The sequence below is a fragment of the Aspergillus fischeri genome, genomic scaffold, assembly GCF_000149645.3.
Source record: "Aspergillus fischeri NRRL 181 1099437636266 genomic scaffold, whole genome shotgun sequence".
Classification (NCBI taxonomy): domain Eukaryota; kingdom Fungi; phylum Ascomycota; class Eurotiomycetes; order Eurotiales; family Aspergillaceae; genus Aspergillus; species Aspergillus fischeri.
In genome coordinates this window covers 2,228,177-2,246,905 of record NW_001509760.1, presented here as the reverse complement: position 1 = coordinate 2,246,905, position 18,729 = coordinate 2,228,177, and the positions used below count along the sequence as shown (strand labels likewise).

General features: G+C 50.8%; 5 protein-coding genes across 5 annotated transcripts; 1 reads left to right on the top strand and 4 right to left on the bottom strand.

Moving 5' to 3' along the window:
• Nucleotides 1–420: 420 nt before the first annotated feature.
• NFIA_054530 (HECT-type E3 ubiquitin transferase UFD4) lies at nt 421–6,252 on the bottom strand (the record flags this gene model as incomplete). The annotated part of the gene is made up of 7 exons (XM_001258003.1): nt 421–617; nt 685–834; nt 893–3,352; nt 3,418–5,044; nt 5,105–5,727; nt 5,802–5,899; nt 5,969–6,252. 7 exons carry the CDS (start codon nt 6,250–6,252, stop codon nt 421–423), a joined length of 5,439 nt encoding a protein of 1,812 aa, XP_001258004.1.
• A 3,229-nt stretch (nt 6,253–9,481) lies between these two features.
• On the top strand, nt 9,482–10,475 carry NFIA_054520 (nicotinamide/nicotinic acid mononucleotide adenylyltransferase; the record flags this gene model as incomplete). Its single annotated transcript, XM_001258002.1, has 3 exons — nt 9,482–9,789; nt 9,860–10,133; nt 10,191–10,475. The coding sequence occupies 3 exons, from the start codon at nt 9,482–9,484 to the stop codon at nt 10,473–10,475; spliced, it is 867 nt and encodes a 288-aa protein (XP_001258003.1).
• Nucleotides 10,476–11,348: 873 nt separating this feature from the next.
• NFIA_054510 (SIS domain-containing protein) lies at nt 11,349–12,748 on the bottom strand (the record flags this gene model as incomplete). The annotated part of the gene is made up of 2 exons (XM_001258001.1): nt 11,349–12,248; nt 12,320–12,748. 2 exons carry the CDS (start codon nt 12,746–12,748, stop codon nt 11,349–11,351), a joined length of 1,329 nt encoding a protein of 442 aa, XP_001258002.1.
• Nucleotides 12,749–13,397: 649 nt separating this feature from the next.
• Nucleotides 13,398–14,421, bottom strand: NFIA_054500 (class I SAM-dependent methyltransferase; the record flags this gene model as incomplete). Its single annotated transcript, XM_001258000.1, has 2 exons — nt 13,398–14,155; nt 14,238–14,421. 2 exons carry the CDS (start codon nt 14,419–14,421, stop codon nt 13,398–13,400), a joined length of 942 nt encoding a protein of 313 aa, XP_001258001.1.
• Nucleotides 14,422–14,915: 494 nt separating this feature from the next.
• Nucleotides 14,916–17,953, bottom strand: NFIA_054490 (beta-mannosidase mndA; the record flags this gene model as incomplete). Its single annotated transcript, XM_001257999.1, has 4 exons — nt 14,916–17,212; nt 17,277–17,503; nt 17,567–17,651; nt 17,770–17,953. The coding sequence occupies 4 exons, from the start codon at nt 17,951–17,953 to the stop codon at nt 14,916–14,918; spliced, it is 2,793 nt and encodes a 930-aa protein (XP_001258000.1).
• Nucleotides 17,954–18,729: the final 776 nt, after the last annotated feature.

Here is an 18,729-nt window from a genome sequence, read left to right as displayed (position 1 = left end):
AATTTAATGACCACAATAAATTAACACAAGACTAGATAATTCCATTTCTATCTAGCAGATATTTCTGAAACCGAGAACCCTCTGGACTCCTTACCAAGCTGGAATATTAACAAGTAGAAACAACAAGTGCAAATTTGATAAACTCAAAGACGACAGAGGCGAAGTAATAGAAAGAATGATTCCCGTCGGTCGTCACGAGAATACATCGCCAAGGGGTATGATGCTGTCACTAGATACCGTACCAATATGCTGACCGAAAACGCTCTTCTTTTTTTTTTTTTTTTCAATTGCGTCATAAGTTTTTCCTTGATTTTTGATTGTAGATGACGTTAAGTGTGTGATGTCCCTATGTCACGGGAGGAGACACGGAGGCGAACGACTTTTATGAGGCCAAAGAAGGATGATCGACAGTGACCGAATCTAGGACAGGTGGAAGGCACCCTGACCCTCTCGAATAGCAACGGACAGCCGCTCTCGAAGAACCTCCAGGCTGCTGTAGTCTGGCAGTTTGAGGTAGTTCACACACGTCATGACGCTGGGAAGGTAGTCATCGGGAGTGTAAGGAGGTTCACTGGGACGACAGACAACGGTGAAGATAGGGGTTAGACTCTTGAAACCTGGAAAAAGAATAGAAAGTTAGTCACTATTGTTCAGCTCAAAACAAAGAGAGAAGATGCAATTTACCCCCAATAGGAAGCTTCGGGCTGCCGGTGACAAATTGGAGGAAATCGCGTCGTTGCTGGGTATCTAACTCGCTCATTGTCTGCAGTAAGTTTCGAACGCTCTTGCTGTCCATATTAAATCCGTGATCGGCCTTGATTGAGTCCATGAGAGCTAAAGCCATGATGTTAGTGAGCAGCTTCTCGGCTATCAAATACGGAAGGTAACTTACTCTCAATAGTCCAATCTTCTTCCGCTCTTCCGAACAGCATGACGAGCTCGTTAGGGGTGAAAGTCCGAAGCGCAGAGTACGGGAAGACCTGCGAGAACCCAGTCCGGAACGCTTCCACTTGACGTTGCACGCCGCTACCCAGTGTCATGTCGACCACTCGGTCAACGTACTTATCGACATTTTCAATCGTCACAGGGACGTTGGAACCGTTATCCATTAGTTCAATTGAAGGGTAACCAGGCAGAGTGAAGTCAAGGCTTAAATCCTCTACTCTGACGCCGTCAATTTCGACATTCTGCAGAGCTTGCGACTTCGCTGCGGCCGAAAGAGTCCCGTCGCGGTCGATTGCCCTCTTCGCGTTCGCGAAGCGCTTCAGCAGCAGAAGAGAGTTTGCAAGGTCTTGGTCGACGACTTTAACTGTCCCCAGAGACGGAGCCACCGAGGAAGAGCTGTCGGCAATACGGAAGAAGGCCGGGTTGAAAGAGATATCGATGATCCTAGAGTCGAGCATCGAACGAGCAACGAACTTTCCAAGCGTTTTGAACAAGCTCAGTTGTTTTTTTCCGGACTCCGAGGCAGCCTGTTCCTCACTCATGGGGGCTGGGAACAAGCCACGCTTGCCAAAGGCAAATTCTTCGTCGTTGTGGCAGTCGTTTTCTCTCCAGATCTTGAGCTTCTTCTTGGAAAATTCCTTTGAGACTGTGGAGTAAAACTCAAGAGTCGGGCCCAATCCCGTTCCGACTTCCTCGAAGTATTCCACCTCGAGAACGCTGGGGGAAGAACCGTAGAGCTCCATGACCTTCATGGCCGACTCCAGGATGCGACTTCTGGAGATCCGTACCTTTTGTCGCTGGAGACGTCCTAGGAATGGTCGGTCATCACGTCGGTGGTCGCTCCGGCTATCATCCGCATTCTGGGAATTTTGCCATCTCATCATAGCTCGGGCGTAGCCAAAAGCAGTCGACTGAAGGAATAGATGCCGGGTTTCAAACGGGAATAGAAAGGGGAAAAGCCGTGCCAGATCTTCGCTCCAGCTCGGCAGGCAGCTGCTAGCCACGATGAGCGGTTCCTCCAGCTGACGGTTCAGTTTGGCAGTGAGCTTGGTGTTGATGAATTGCGCCAGCGGCTCCGGTTTTAGTGCTACAAGCTCCTTGGTATCAGCAAGTATGTCATCTAAAGTGACATTCATCTCGTGCAAAGACCGAAGGAGCCGTAGGATCGGCGCTGTGATAGAATCTTTGCTCAGAGAGGATGGCATCTCAGCGCCGTTGCCGGACAATTCTTCTTCGAGGCCGGGTGCAACGGTAGAAGGCTCCGGGGGCGGCGGTCCTGGAACCCGCCTGAATTTGACGGTGTGAATGGCAGACCACACATTCCTTGCCCCAGCATCCGCGTGTTCACGATTGTGGTGGACAGCACGGTAGATTGTGGTGTCACTCGAGACAGGTTTGTCGTCTACGCTAAACTCGATGTGCCAATCTTGGGGGATGGAGGTCATAGCGGCCGCGTAAGAAGCGAAGGGCCGACCAGCAGTGGCCAGCGAGCTGGTTCCTGTCGCATTCGCGCCTGTATTTGCGGCGGATGAAGATGACTTGGATGCGGGAGTCGACTGAGACGGCGTCGCCACCCGAGTTCCGTCCTCCTTCCGAGCTGTTACCTTGCCTGTAGAAGCCACTTCCATGTTCACGGCAGTGGGGTCGTGATGGTTGTCGTCTGATAGGTCGTCTTCCAGGTCGTCGACAATGGCATTGAGCTCCTCATCACCGTCCTCGTCCTCTTCTTCTTCGTCCTCGCTCAAATGCCTCTCGTCCGCACATTCTAATGGCTCGTCATCGTGCTCTGATTCGTCTTCCGGAGCACTCGACTGCCGCCCACCTTGTCTGGATTTTGATGCAAGATCACGGTGTCCGACAGGGGACGTTTTGTCGCGCGATTTTGATCCATCGCGACGAGACGTCAGGTTAGTACTCCCTGACGGCCTCGATTGGTTTGGCAGGTCACTGCTAGAGAAGTCGCCCCCGCCAGCGAGCTGTTCACGGAGTCGTGCCGCACTTGCGATCTGCGAAAGAATCGTATCACGGCTGCGTGACACCTTGGGACGATCCGAAAGGCTTATCCTGGGATGGAGAAAATCATCCAAGGATTTGAACGTTGCGATAGCGTGAATCGAGACCATAATGTTTCTGTATGGGCGAGGAATATCCGAATCTTCATCGGCCACTAGCTTGAGTCTGAGTTGCTTACCTAGCATGTGGGTGGCGTTGATACGCGTATTTTCCAGTGAGTTGTGACTGACGGTGATAACTTCGAAATGCTCAGTTCGACTAAGCAAATCTTGTAGCTTCTGGATCAAAACGCTGAATGGGGTTGTGGCGGTACTTTGACTCTGGGCTTTCTCTGAGATCGTTGAACCCATGAAGGCTTGCAGGAACGCGGCACGGGCGTCGCGCATGGAAGAAGCTATCCCATGAAAAAACATCAGTCACCGTGTCAGTCGCCGCAGGAAATGTTAACAGGAAGCTTACATTGTAGATCACCAAACACATCCAAGAGCACCTTGATGATTCCGGAATTGAGCAACTCAGCACTGGTGATACTTTCAAGCGCATCTCCGTCGAAGTATGAGGCTAGTTTCTTAAAAAGCGGGAGCCCTTCGCCGTCCCCGTCGCCAAGATAGCAATCCTCTATATCTGCTGCGAGGCTTTGCAATTCAGCCAGAATCTGCTGAGCCCGCTCTCGCATGGCTTGGCCTTCGCTGGCTTCATAGAGCTCGACAAAGGCGCGCGCATCGCGTATGACAAGGTCCTGGGTAGCATCTTCCATTCTCGTCGTATTGTAGTGACCGGAGAAGGAGGACGAGCTTTCCGAGTCGGAAATGTCATCGTTCTCCTCATCCCGATCATCATCTTGGTCATTGTCTTCGTCGTCAGCTGGATGACGACCACTCTCATCGTAACCATCATCTTCTGATGCAACCGATTTTGGCTCACGGGGTGAATCACTTGAGAGATCCATAGGAACAGTGGCGGGCGTATCGTGGGACTCCTTCGAATGTTTATCAGTGGAAAGGGGGGCTTCAGCCAGCTTGAAGATCTCCGAGATGACGCCTTCCCGATGGAACTGGTACCGATACACGTGCTCAAGGCGCTTGAAGAGGAGTTCTGCGCATCGCAGAGCCAACGAGACCAGTGATGGATGATCTTTCTGTGAAAGAATAGCAGCCAGGTATGATGCATATGGAACCGAGCGCAGGGCTTCCTCTATTAACGCAGCATCCAGGTTGTGCAACATTTTCAGCTGGGCGATGAGGACCTTTTGCCGAACTCCAAGATTGACCGTACTAGAATAAGCGTCTGTGAGAGTGGGCAACAAGATCATGGCAAAACGCTTGAGCTCAGCCTTGCATTCCATCAACAGGGAACGTCTTTTCTCTGCGGATTCCTGTCCTTGAAAGTGCTTGGCGTCGAAGGCTGAACTATCTTCGATGGAGGAAGTCAGCATGCGATCTGCTGAAGAGCCATGTCGTCCCGGAGGAACTTCAGGAAGTAGTTCGCAAATGACGTTGAGAGTTTCGAAGACCTGTTCTCTTGGACGGTGAATAAGAGCCTGCATGACCAAGACGCTATCCATCCTAACACCCGTGGCTTCAATGTTCTCGGGCGGCGAAACACCGGTTAAAATTTGATAGATGGTGTCGACCACGTGCATTTTGAGGAGCTCCACGGACAGCCGAGGACTCGCTTTAGATGTGATCGCCAGGACGCGAAGGAACTGGGTATGAATGTGAGGTCCAATAAGGTTTGTCGTTCCCGGCAACAACAGACGGAGCACAGCCCTCAGCATTTCGGGTTCAATCAGTTCCTCCAACTTCTCTGGCTTGTACTTGAAACTTTCGACAATTCGCGACACACAAAGACATCCCTGCTCGACGACTTTCTGGTCGCTGCTCGAGAGAACATTTAGCAGCGTGGGCATAACATCTCGGACAACCGGAAACGCATCATGAGGGAGATTTCGGCAACAATTGGCTGCAGTTGTCACTGCCGTACGTTGCGTACTTGTGGGGAAGAAATCTAGATAAGTTAAGCATGCTGTCAGGCCGCCCTCTCGTACGATAGAAGCGGGGAAGTCAATCGAGATTTTGGCCAAGGTCTTATTGACAGTCAACATATAACCAATGATAACGATTCGCAAGTATGGGGAAATACTCACACTAAGGGCTTGCTCAGCCAGGTCAATAAACTGGATGTCCAGTAATTTCTGGCATAAGATGGGGACTGCTCCCCCGTAAACTACATTGGCAACTGAGCCCCGTAAAGCTTCCATCAGGTTGGCCAAACAGCGGCAGGCTAAGAGCATGATTTCAGGGTTCTCTTCGCCGAACTGGTCAGGTTGCATCAAAGAGACCAACTCCTTGACGTAGGGATCTGGAGAGAATTGGCCAGAAAGATTGTCCTCATTTGATACAAGTAGAAGGTCAGACAGTTCTTGCAATGCGATCAACTGGATCGAAGGGTCTTCTTTCATTCTGAGATTGCATAGTATCTCTCGCAGTCGAGAGGACATGCCCGACATCATGCCACTGAGTGCGCGAAGGGTGCTCTGGAGCCCTAGCGGACTTCGCGAACCGAAGAGGCTGTTATGAAACAGATCTGCATCATCATCGTCCATACCGGAGGGAGCCGTCCCATCATTACTATCATTCGAAGGCGAAGATTCCCGGTTCGCAGTGCGCTCATGACTGTCCAGCTCCTCCTCTGCCTCTTTCATCATCACATCCGAATTCGTTCTCGACGAGCGCTTCTTCTGTCGACGCGGGGGAGGGGATTGCGTGGCTGAGAGACGATCTGCTCCGAGATGCATGAGTTTCCAGGCGTACAGCACTCTAACTATCTGTGGAATGCCTTACCTTGTGATACTTTTCCTCGATGTCTGCTGGACTTTCGCCTTGATGGCGGAGGCGAAGACTGCTTCTTTGTGGTTTCCTCCAGGGGCCTTGATGACGGACTAAGGCCAGACAAAAAATTAGCTTGATATCGCTACCGATATGAGATTCGCGGAACACCCATGACGTACCCTTGTTGTGACATTGCTGGCCTATTTCGAGTACCACGTCGGCTGGTGGAGACAGTGCTAGCTGGTTGAGGAGATGCGAGCCTCTGTCTTTTGGTTCTCCGGGTAGGAGATTGGGGATTTGTCTCTTCGGGAACGTCCAGGGACCGATCACGGCGTGCGTGGGCCTTGCGTTTTCGAGTTGGGGCCGAACCAGCGGCTGGAATCGAGGAAGAGGGGCCGGAGCCAGCGGACGAGGGGGAGTCTGCAGCAAGTCTCGCAGCTGAGCGAGTGATTCTGGGGGACATGAGAAACTGAGCTTTTTCTGGAAGTGGGTGTTCGGGAAGAGATGGAAGAGAAGAGATGGGTGATAAAAGTGGGTTCAACAGGGTGGAAAGCAGAGCTCGTCCATGGGCGTCCGAGGCTTTGTCGCCAAGTCCTGACTTAGAAGACGGAGCAGAAATGAGTGGGAGTAACGGGTATCGTGCGAAGGTAGCGGCGAGCAAACAGTTGACGAGAGGGGGAAAAGGTAGGCTATGATATGTACCTCAGGGAAGAAGAGGTGGCAATTGCGGGAGCTCCAGCGGATGAGTCCTCAGGGTCCTGGCGGTGTAGGCGGGGCCTTTGTCTGGCCATAAGTTGAATGACAACGAGAGCTTATCGTGGAGGGCTCGCTTGTCAGTCGATGCCGTTTAACACGCCATTCGAAAGGGATGCCAAAGCCGGGTGGGAAGGCGAGACTGTTTCGATTGTTGGTGCGGTGGGATGGATGTACTACGAGGCACCCAGAAGGCTGACCAAGAAGCGAAACCCAGAAAATCGAATGCTGAAAGTGTGTGTATCAAAAGATAGGTCCAGAAGCTCTCAAGGGCACAAGAACATCAAATCAAAAGAGATTGGGGAAGATGAAACAGTTGTAGTTGTAAGGAGAAGGTGATGATGGATGATGAGTTGAGGATGGGAGTTGACGTGGTTGCGGTTGGTGACGCCGGCCTGAGGAAGCAAGTCCGGGGAGCGCCAGACAGCAGAAGCGCAACCGCAACTGCACACACACACAGAGAGCCTATCTAGCTGAAAAGGGGTATTCTCGGGATCATAATCTGAGCACGTTGTACGGAGTGAATATTTTAGGGTAATGTATTCATATTTAGAGACTTACTCCTACCAGAAGTTCCATACAAGAAATCCGACTAGCAACGAAACTCTATTCGATAATAAGGGTCTGTCACGAGACCATCATCTCATTGTGATTTTCAGGAAATTTTTTGTATGGTCTGACCTTCTAGATATATGAATCAAATGTACAGGGAACAAAATGCGACCCAGATTTGGTCAACCTCGTTGAGGGTTCTCGTACCACTGCAGTGACTCGTATTGCTCTCTACCTACATAGAGCTTGGAGCGGACAATGAGAGACAAGCTGAATCACTACAACCGATATTATGAACTTCTTAGATGGTAATAATGCTATCAGAAACAAAAGCAATTGTACAATTAATGCCGAGAAAATGGTTCTCATAGGTGACGCATCCTAATCGCCAGTAAAACAGAGTCAATCGTATACCTTCCAACCAACAGTTTGATTACCTGCGAGGATACCTGCCACATAACTCGGGGGGGTTCGTCCCTCCAGATTCAGATACGTCGACAGGTCCAATATTGTGCTGTCAGAGTTGGTCATTCCCATCAACTACCAGTAAGAGTCTGCAACTGTAGGATAAGCACGAAAGCTGCAACCGGCCCTATCCACGCAGCCAGAGCTTCAAGCGTGCACGGGCCCGCCCTGAAGTGGAGTGAGGAAGAATGAGCTCTTTTCTCACTGTTTATCTCCTCAGATTATCAGTTATAAACTTGCGGCGCTGTGAGGCAGTTGGAAGGGTTGTTTTTGGAAATTCGCAGGAAGGCCGGGTGCAAGGTTTGCTTGGTTGGCGAACACTTGAATCGCGATAACCTAGGTTAGTGAAGATTAGTGGATATACAACATATCTGTGCCAGAAAGGCAAATATTCTTATGCCATCCCTTCTGTAGAGTAGAGATGTTGGTAAGGAGCAAACAGGATGCCGAACCCATGGATGTCGGGAGGGAGGGCTGCCACCGGGGTTTCTTTCTTCGGGCGTGACCTCAGTGACGCCGGGATGGTCGTTTTGCTAGGAGGTAATGGCTGATAGTAGTCAAGATCTGTTCCTATACTTAGGGTAGTTTGCATGTCATCGATGGCTGATGGTGGCATGTAGAACATCTTGTTGATGAGGGGAAGGGGAAGGATGCATGAAAGCCGTCGGTCACCAAAATAATACCCCTTATCCTTGCTGGAGCCTCGAGATGGTGCAAGGTTAGTCCCCAATGACATAGTTACGTCGCTATTAATTCAAGTAGCTTATGGTGTGAGTCCATATGTATTCGACGTTGAACTTCCTTGGAGTAAGCCCACTCCGTTATCGGTGCGATGGCTTATCGCAGACTCCGTATCGTACCTCGGTCGGAGACATCGCCAGATGATCATGATCACCTCAAGAAGGCTTTCAATGATCTCGTATCAAGTTGGTAACCTGGACGAGCATTCTTAGAAGAACCGTGGATCGCGGGTATGCTGTTCACTCGAAGCGGAAACCAGTTCCAAGTCATCTTCTCGAAATGTGAACAGCGTCCGGTGGTGCTGCACTAATGTCTCCGCGGTTGCCAGGAGAGAAGCCGAATATTAGAGCGCAGGGAACTCGAATTCTTTTAATTCCACTTGCACCACCTACAGTTCAAATGAAGAGGGATGATAGATTTGCCGAGGTAATAATCATTACGAGAATAGTTGAGGTCGAAAGAGCCAGCGCTGAAACGGAGTAAATTGTAGGCATCGATCTGTGCCTAGAGACGGTGACGTAGGATGCTTATCAGAGAGGAGGCCGTGCTGCCTAGAAAGAGATGGATCATTATTATCAATCGATAGGTATTAAGGAAGGACAGTTGGACTGGCATTCCCCCATATTCCCAAACTTTGTATGCGGATACTATTCTTGCAGAGGAAAGGAGAGCGACTGGATGTTTCTCCGTGCCCTTTTCCGCCAGCCAACTGCTCTAAGATCAATGAGGTGATTCTCCGATTCACACCGATCGCCATCTTTGTCTTTTCTTCCCCTCTTCTCATCTTTCTTAACCCTTGCTTTCTCTGAAAAATTTTGCCTACTACTTCCGTACATCAACAATCTAATCTCCTTCATACTGGAACTACGACAATTCATCAAAGAGAAACCACACTAAAGAGAGGGATTTCAGGAGGAGATATATAACATTCTTCCATCCTGCGTGGCCATCAGTCTCTTCTTCCCGCTCAATAAATTTCTTCTTCCCCGCCTCCCCCACGCCGCCTGACTAAACCATCCAGTCCGCCCGCATTCATCCATCCTCGCTACATTCTCTAGTCCGCAACTCAAAACCATCCTCTTCCGATTTACTCCCATCGATTTGCCTCCTCCGCAACTTATAGCCTGCTCTCCTCCCGCGCGGTCATCTATCACGGCATATCGATTTCTCGGATTGCAATCATGACAGACATGGTCGGAGGACAGAGCGACGATGTCCACCAGGTGCCGCCTCCTCTTCCACCGGCTCCTATGGAGAACTACACCTTTCCTGAACATCGTTTGAAGCGCAAGATGGACGACCCGGAGAAGACCCCTCTGCTTCTCGTGGCTTGCGGTTCCTTCTCCCCCATCACCTACCTGCATCTTCGCATGTTTGAAATGGCTGCCGATTACGTCAAATTTAGCACGGACTTTGAGCTCATCGGTGGATATCTCTCGCCCGTTTCAGACGCGTATCGAAAGGCTGGCCTAGCCAGTGCGGAACATCGGTATGAAATCTAGCGGCTAATCTATCCACTCGTTCGGATTGCTGACGCAACGTCTCTTATGACTCATCAGGGTTGCAATGTGCCAACTTGCGGTTGATCAGACATCGAATTGGTTGATGGTCGATACATGGGAGCCGATGCAGAAGGAGTATCAGCCAACTGCCGTTGTGCTTGATCATTTCGACCATGAGATTAATGTTGTACGGGAGGGTATTGATGCTGGAAATGGTACCCGGAAGCCCGTCCGGGTGGCCTTGCTCGCAGGCGCTGATCTGATCCACACCATGTCAACTCCCGGAGTATGGAGTGAGAAGGATCTGGACCATATTTTGGGGAAGTACGGTGTATGTTCAAACGTGATGGACATTTACTCGGATTGTTTCAGCTCACAGTCTTTTTAGTCTTTCATCGTGGAACGCAGCGGCACCGATATCGACGAGGCTTTGGCAGCGTTGCAACCATGGAAGGACAACATCTACGTGATCCAACAACTCATCCAAAACGATGTCAGCAGCACCAAGATTCGACTTTTCTTGCGACGCGAGATGAGCGTGCGCTATCTCATTCCCGTCCCAGTCATCCACTACATCGAACAGCACCATCTATACGAGGATGACAGCACAACAGCCGCCTCGTCGTCAGCCGATAAAGGCAAGGAACTTTCACAGCCAGGGAAGTCAGGCTGAACTCCTAGCATGCCACAAGATATTGCCGCATTTGTACTTTTATGGACCCTCCAGACCTTGAGCTACACTATGATGCCAGCGACCGCGTGAAGCAAAAGGACGGCTTACTTGGTGACTTGACCTGGTCACTTTGAACGCCGACACAGGGGGTTCCTCCGCATCTGTGTTCTGGTATCCGTCATCCCTATTGCAATGGTCGCTCGCATTCCGGTCCTCCATCCCGTCCGCGGCGCATGGACGAAGCGTCATGAGTTCCCAGAAGCCAACCACTCGGGAACCCCGGTACCAATCTAGAATCAATGATCTTTGTTCACGAGCATCGATGGCAGACGCGGCACTGCACAGGTCCCCACCCCGAGCCATTGATGGCCGATGACTCACAAACGACGCTCGCTGGACCAGTTGTTTCGAGACACGGGTTTCCGCGTCTCACTTTTCGCAAAGAGCATGATATAGATTTTAGTTGCTTGTCTTATACCCCGTTTGAATGAACATAGACGAATGTAGAAATAATCAAAGCGCAAACTCATTACTAAAATCTATTTCCGCAACTGTCGGTTTTGATGCAAAAAAGGCCTTGGCCTACATGCGCCCATTGATGAAAATACCAATCACAAGTCGCCCAAAGTGCAAGACATAGTGGCGCATGCATGGCGATCCTCATGGCTTGCATGGCTTGCATGCTGGTCTTGATTTAGGATTTAGAATGTAATCGGTGATGCATAAAACAAAAGACCATTCTACCAAACAACAGTTCATTATTGCATAATTGATAGCAAGCAAATACATCAGCTGGCATTCAGTCATTAAGATCGTTTCTATATGTACGCATACAAGTCCCATTCTAGGAGGGTAAGTGGAATGAGAAACAATTCAACCACAGTCCCCCCAGACTTCCTCCGCCTCTACAACGCCAATACACTCCTCGCGGTTCGCGTCGTGCATTACGGCAACTACCTTCACGCGGGAACCGCATGCAGAACTAGCTTTCGCAACGCGGCGGCGGACTTCCTCGAGTGTGCTGGCGCTCGAGACACGGAGCCAGTCACTCCGGGATACTGAGAAGGGGAGACCCAGGGCAGCCAGGGCGGAAGCGCTCATGTCAATGTTACTACTCTGCGAGAGGGAGCGGATATGGCTTGGTGGGATGAGCTCCGACGGTGATAGAGCGACCCACGACTTGGCGTTGGGGTGCTGGATTGCTGTGAGCAAGACGTCGAGAAGACGGACCTCGTCTGCTGCGGAGACGGTGGGGATCTGGTCTAGGGGTACGAGTAGGTCTGTGATAAGGGGTTGCTGACGGCTGCCTGGTCTCGGGAATGAGACGATCTCCGAGGAGGCGGTCGATCCGCTCTGAATGTAGTCCGATGAGATAGACGTCGTTGACATGCTGGAGGGTGTCAGGACGGCCGCGGCGGAGGCAGCCCCGATGGCGCCGCCGGGATGAAACCCCTTGAAGACCTCGGCGGGACCTCTGCCGGGTGTGTTATGTAGTCGTCGTGCTGTGGCGATTGCCAATGCGTCTCCCAACGCCAGCGCTACTGTCGTCGACGAAGTCGGAGCGCGGACACCGAGCGAGGACTCCTCATCCTCGTGGATCGGAGCGGGGAGGAGGATACCCATGTCGGATGAATGAAAGGACAGGATCGGACAGGTATCCGGATGCATATGCGACGTGATGGCAATGACGGGTACAGTCGAGGGAATATGCGGCAGCAGAAGCAGAAGCTCCGGCGTACGGCCGGAAAACGAAATCACCAAAAGGGTATCATGCTGCATGTGATGTTAGTAGTCTATAACACTTTCCCACGTAAAATCTGCAAGAAAGCCGCGAATATCCGTACCGGTCGAATCATCCCCAAATCGCCATGCAATGCTTCCGTCGGATGCAAAAATGCGCTGTAGATACCCATGCTATTCATCGTCGCCTCCAGTTTCTGTCCGATCTTGCCGCTCTTGCCCACGCCGCAGATGACCAATTTCCCGCCATTTCGGACGGTGCGGACGATCTGACTTACGGCCCGCGCAAGGTTCTCCTGCGCTAGCCGGTCGGTCTGGTAGATCTGCTCCAGGTTGGCGAGGGCCGCACGCTCTGTAGATATGACATGAATGGCTGTTGTTACCGCAGCGGTATCCTGGTGCATGGAGGGCAGTCCATCCACCAGATCTGGAGGAGTCATGGGCAGGAGAGAGAAGCCATCGAGGACGGAGGCGGTGGACATCGTGGGAGGCGATAATGGCGTTCGGGGCTGTAGCAGCTTGGGGTGCCCCATGCTGTTCAATGGTCCATTATCGAAGGAGTGGACTGACGGGCGGCAATCTATCCTAGAAAAAGATACCCCCTAGATCGCCATTCCCAAACGACGAGGGGATTGAAAGAGAGAATAAATAGTAGCCGAGGGGGAGAAAATTCTCTGGTAACAAGCGGGGGAGGAAAGTGGAGGAAGAAGCCTTGGCCGCAGGGGGTTGCTATCACTATCTGGCCATCTCGGAGATGAATGTGGCCGAAGCGACGAAACTAGCGACGTTGACGATTTTGAATCAATAATAATAATAATGCTAATGAATCAAGCCATCCTCAGACTGCCCTTTTTTTCCGTTGTAGTGGCGCATGTATGTCCCGTCCTCGGCGCGGGATTGGAGGAGAACGAATTATCTTCGGAGGCGAAACAGCGGGAAGAGAGAGAAAGCACTAAGCACTAAGGCGCAATCGCCTCCACCACCATCGCCATATCTGACTGTTCCGTCGATCAATCCCGAGTTGTAAGAGTCGTTGAGGAGTCGATTTCCATATCGAAGGTTACATTGATATTTCTGTTGTGGATTAGATGATACATCCACAGATAAGAGTTGTACCAGAGTAGATAATACATTCCCGTAGAATTAACCTTCTATATCACAAGACTATTATACAGACACGATTCACTTCGTCAAGGGCTTGATACCCTTGTGAATCGCTGCAATCCCGCCAGTGAGATTCTCGTATCCTCGGCCGGGAATCATAAACCCAGCCTTCTGAATCATAGTCCGGAACTCCTCCTGGCTAGGGAACTTCTCAATACTCTCGACAAGATACTGGTAGCTATCTCGGTCGCCGGCGACAATCTGACCGATCAGCGGAATAGCGCTGAAGCTCCACTGCTTGTAGATAGCATTGAATAGACTGTTGTCCACCTTGCTAAACTCCATGCATGCAAAGACACCGCCAGGCTTCAGGACTCGGAACGCCTCCTCCAGCGCAGCCTGTTTATCCGTGAAATTACGGATGCCGAAGACCACTGTATACAGGTCCACCGAGTTGTCCGGGATACTCGGCATGTGTTGCGCGTTGGCCTCCATGAAGGACAGCCGGGGAGTATTGTAGTAGGGCGTGTCGATGCTGCGCTTCTTGCCCTCCGCCAGCATGTCGGGGTTGATATCGGCGATAGTCACCCGTGTCTGATGGTCGTTGTTGATGTTGGTAGCGTGGTCAAGCATGCGGAATGCGATGTCGCCGGTCCCGCCAGCGATATCGAGGATATTCCAGCCTTTGCCGGTGGTGTCCTTGTCGCGAGATGGTAGCGCGGAGCCGGGGTTCAGAGATCGTACAAAGTGGTCTTTCCACAGACGATGGATTCCGAGGGACATGAAATCGTTCATGGTGTCGTAGGAAGCCGCAACGGAGCTGAATACCGTCCGTACTGAGGCGCCTTGTTAGCATGCTTCTCCTGCCTTGGGACCTTTTCCGCAAAACTCAGAAAGAAAACGCAATGCGTGACGTACCCATCGATTCTTTTTGGGATTCAGGAACATTCTTGAAGCCGAAATGGGTCATCTGGTCATCGTGATTCGACTTGCTATCTTGTACTCGCAGCGAGCAGGAGAAGCACCGGTACTGGCTCTGGGGAATTGTCACCCTTCGCTTTGCACTGTAGTGCAGACTCCTCCATAATGATCGAGATGACATGATGTGATGGTTTTCAACGAATTGGACCCCAGACGTGAGGTTGAAGTGAAATTCTGAAGCCGAAAAAGATGTTGACGGTGTTACCCGGCCAGAGCAGTAGAGCTCCGAACACTGTCGGGCCACTTTTTCTGCCGACCGGCTTCTCACGCCGCTCTTATCAGCCATCATCTCTCCATTGAGCAACCATTTTTCAGGAAAATAGAGCTGGTAAGTAGAACTACCGGGAAAGCTGACTAGCATAACGACTTCGACATTGGGCTCTACTCATAGGAGATAGGTCGCTTAAATCACAGGGTTTCTTGTCATAAGCAGCTCACCAAAATGGGATGAACAGACGCCGGAAGAAAGGTGCCAATACAGCTGCTACAACCAGCCTCTTCGAACTGAATATGAACTGATACGGCTATCTCAATCATGTACTGAGCGGATCTGAAATTCAGTCGATCGGGTGCACAAGGCTAATCTGGCTATACTCTGTAAGCTGCTATCAGCTGCTAGTCCCTCACCTTCTGATCCCAGAGACTCTGCACTGTCACCCTCCGCACCCAATCATCTGTGACATTCCCTTCCTGGGCTGCAAAAGAAACCTCCTTTTGAACCCCCGGAAGCAGTACAAAGGCATTCTCCTCAAAGTATCCTACTGCACCTGCCGGGTAGTCGAGCCAGGTGTAAAGGGAAACCCCTCCGGTAGCCTGGACCGTAAATTTCCTGCTTTCCGGGCTGTACGAGATCTCGAGCTTTGGGTCCTTCAAGGAGAGGTCTTTGGGAAAGACCGGCGTGAAATGGTTCTGGTGGACAAATGCCTTTTTACTACTGGTGTTTGGAAGACGTCCCTCGCCAGAAAGAGAAAGGATGAGAATGGAGTCCTTCAGATCCGGCAGAGAAAGCTCCGAGATATTGGTGGTGTAAATGTTGGTCGTGTTAAGGGCACCGACGGTGAAGTTGACAGTTTCGGGGGTGCCGGCATTGTTAGCAATAGTCTTCCCTGACAGATCAACCCAGGTCAGGTTCACCGTGCCCTGCGCGGGCTCCCACAAGTCGGATGTCACATACACCTCCAAGCGACCGGTAGTGTAGTTCCAAAAAGGCGACACAATAATAGGTTGGTAGATGTCTCTGGCCACATAATGAAGAACCTTCCACCGGCCATCGTACTCGATTCCCGCCCAAGTCGGGGCTTGCCAGATGTCCTCTAACTGCCAGTACAGCGACCCTAGCTGACGCTCTGGCATTCCGCTGCCTCGGCGGTAGAACTGAATCTGGGACTTGTACATATCGGCTTGGAAAAGTTGCGTTGCATGGCACCAGGCGCTGAAGTTGGCAACAGAGTCGGATTTGCTGGGTATTGGATAGTATGCTTCCACGCCCATCGTCATTTCACCCATTCCTTTGGACGAATTCTTGAAGTTGTCAGTGAACAAGCCTCCTGCAGTGTAGTGATGATTGCGGAGCATCACCACGCTGCTGTTGAAGTGAAGGTCTTCGGGGTCAACAGCTTGCTGCCATGTCTGCAAACTTGGCATACTATGGAAACCGAATTCATTCGCAAACCGGCCGACGGGATAGTGATTATAATCGAAGGAGACGCTCGTGTCGTAGTTGTAGTAGTCCGTGTCGCCATAGTATGAGCCCGGAGTAGTATTCGAGTACCTTTCTGCCATAGGCACAGGCGCAGAGAGATTGACATACAAGTACCCTTCAGTTGTGCTGCTGGGGCTGTATGTGATCGACCGTGTATTCTCGTACACGAGGGGCAAAATCAGGCTGATATATAACTTTTCGTACTCCCCAACGTACTTGGAATACCCCGTGGGATCCGCTCTCTTGACCATTGGAAGCATCAAGCTCTCGATTTCATTACCGCCGGCCCACAGAGCTAAGGACGGGTGGTGGTTTACTCGACGGACATTGTAGACCACCTCGGCTGCAACATTCTCCAAAAATGCATCATTAACGGGGTAAAGTGCGTCGCTGAACTGAAACTCGCTCCAGAGTAAGATACCCTTTTCATCGGCGAGGTCATAGATAAAGTCATGGAGATATGCACCAGAGGCCCAAACGCGAAGCATGTTCTGGTTTCCCGCCGTTACTGCGTCAAACAATCGTGCCATTCTAGCTTGCGTCACCCTCGGCCAGAAGGCGTCCGGAGGTATAATGTTAGACCCTTTGGCATAGAACGCGTGTCCATTGATCTCAAAGTGCCAGTTGGCGCCAGGTGCAATCCCCTGGGCCAGCTGGTCATCAGTGATATTCCTTTGGTTAAGGAAGATGGTACGGAATCCGGTTCTTTTGGTGACCTTGGCCAGGCTCTTTTTCTTATCATTCTGCACAGTGACGGTCACGTTGTACAAGTTCTGTTCGCCCATGCCACTGGGCCACCATAGCTTTGGAGCATCGCCATCGATGGTCGTGGTCCCTGTAATCGAATTTCCTGACACCGTGACGTTTTGCAGGAGTCCTGAAGAGAGGACTGATCCCGTCGCAGCGTCTTTGATCTCAATCGACATGGAGGGTTTCCATGGCACAGGACCTAAGATGTCGATACTCGCATTGACAATCCAAGGTTGGCTCTGGTCAGGAGGCAGATAATTGATCTGGCCTTGTCGGTAGAAGTCTAGGTCAGTGTTGAGAACGTAGAGTTCAGCGTGGTTGTTTTGAACAATGTATGAGGGCTTCCATGGTCCAACTGGAGCAAAGGCCGGCCCCCAATCCCATCCGAAGTCTGATTGCTCTTTGCGGATATACCAGCGGTTTGGGTACTCGTTGGTAATTTGTACACCAGGAGGCCATTCTGTAAAAGCATGAGTTTCAATGCACAAGTTAGGAATGACAGGAGTGGTGCCGGGACCCCTGACCTTCCGCATCGGGGCTCTTTGCAATCGCATTTGCAATACTTGGGGCGCTCCCGAAATTGATCCTAATCACTGGATCTTGTTTGCATTCTTTCAAGATCTGAGATACGTCGAAATGGTATTGTCGGAATTGGTTATCGGTTGAACCAACATGCTGGTCGCAGAAGGTGATTGTTGTGAAAGTGTCCAGTCCATCAAACACGAGCCATGTGGACTCGAAATTTTCAAGGCTGTCAAGCATCAGCAGTCAGAATGATCAGATGAGACGTTTGTAGAGTTTTCGCCGTGGATACTCACAGGCCTTTAATCGGGTTGCTGGTATACGTCCAATTGGCATCAGCAATCCAACGAAGGTTAATATCATTGAGGCCGTGATATCTGCGAAATCGTATTAGATTAGGATTCTGCTTGCCATCCAGCACAAGTCAAACACGCACGGGTCATCTACACATATCATTAGATCATGCATTCAAATGATAGTAGTGGAGTTCCATACTAATAACACCTGCCTCAAATAGGTCCAGGTGCACTTGAGAAGGAAGATGACCTGGCACGGTCCTATCTAAGGCTGTGCTGCTGAGAGTCCAGCCATCTCCACTCAAGTCCACAACATGCTGGCCGACAACCGAAGGTAGACCGGGTGTAAGCAATGCCAATACTGTCTCGGCTTTCACATGCATGGCGACTACACTGTGCTCAAGTGCTCAGCCTTTTAAAAACAAAGCGACTTCATGAGAGAGTTTCTGATCTTGGGCTCGACTAAGGGCAGCTTTTATAGGATCCAGCGCAGATCCTCTCTCGGGATTCAATCCGATATCAAGTGTAGTAAACAAGCATTCAGCCACTGGAAACTTCCTGCTCCTAGCCTCTTGCAGGTGACGAAAGGTCGATCAATACCAAGAGGGGAAGACGGTGCTAGGGCCGTGTTGAATCAGGAAGTAGGGATGGATTGGAGGATCCAGAAATGATGCTTGTTTGAACAGCCCGATCAGCCCATCGATGCAACAGTATTCAATGCAATGATGCAACAGTGGTCTGCGATGTAACCCGTAGATGGGCTAAACTAGGAGAACCTCAGCAAGCGGGGAAGAGAGAAGATCGGCGCTGTGGGGTGAAGGAGGCAAGGAGTTTATCCAAGAGACTGCGAGACTACATCTTATGGTTAGCTGGAAGTACTTCGAAGTCTTTGATACTAACCTATAAGTGCAATGATGACTCTGGTCGAGAGAAGAGGATGGTCTGAGTCGAGGGATAGCTGTCACCGATGTACTTGCTGCTATGTATGACCGAGACGACACAAGACTTAGGGAGAAAACCAACGAGACAGTTTATTGTTGTCTACCATTAACGTACCGTAAGTATGATTCACTAATATGACAACCCAGAGCAAGCAGAAATTAATCTGGTCTTACACTATTATTATTCGGAATGGAAGGACCATGGTGCAGGATGGTTT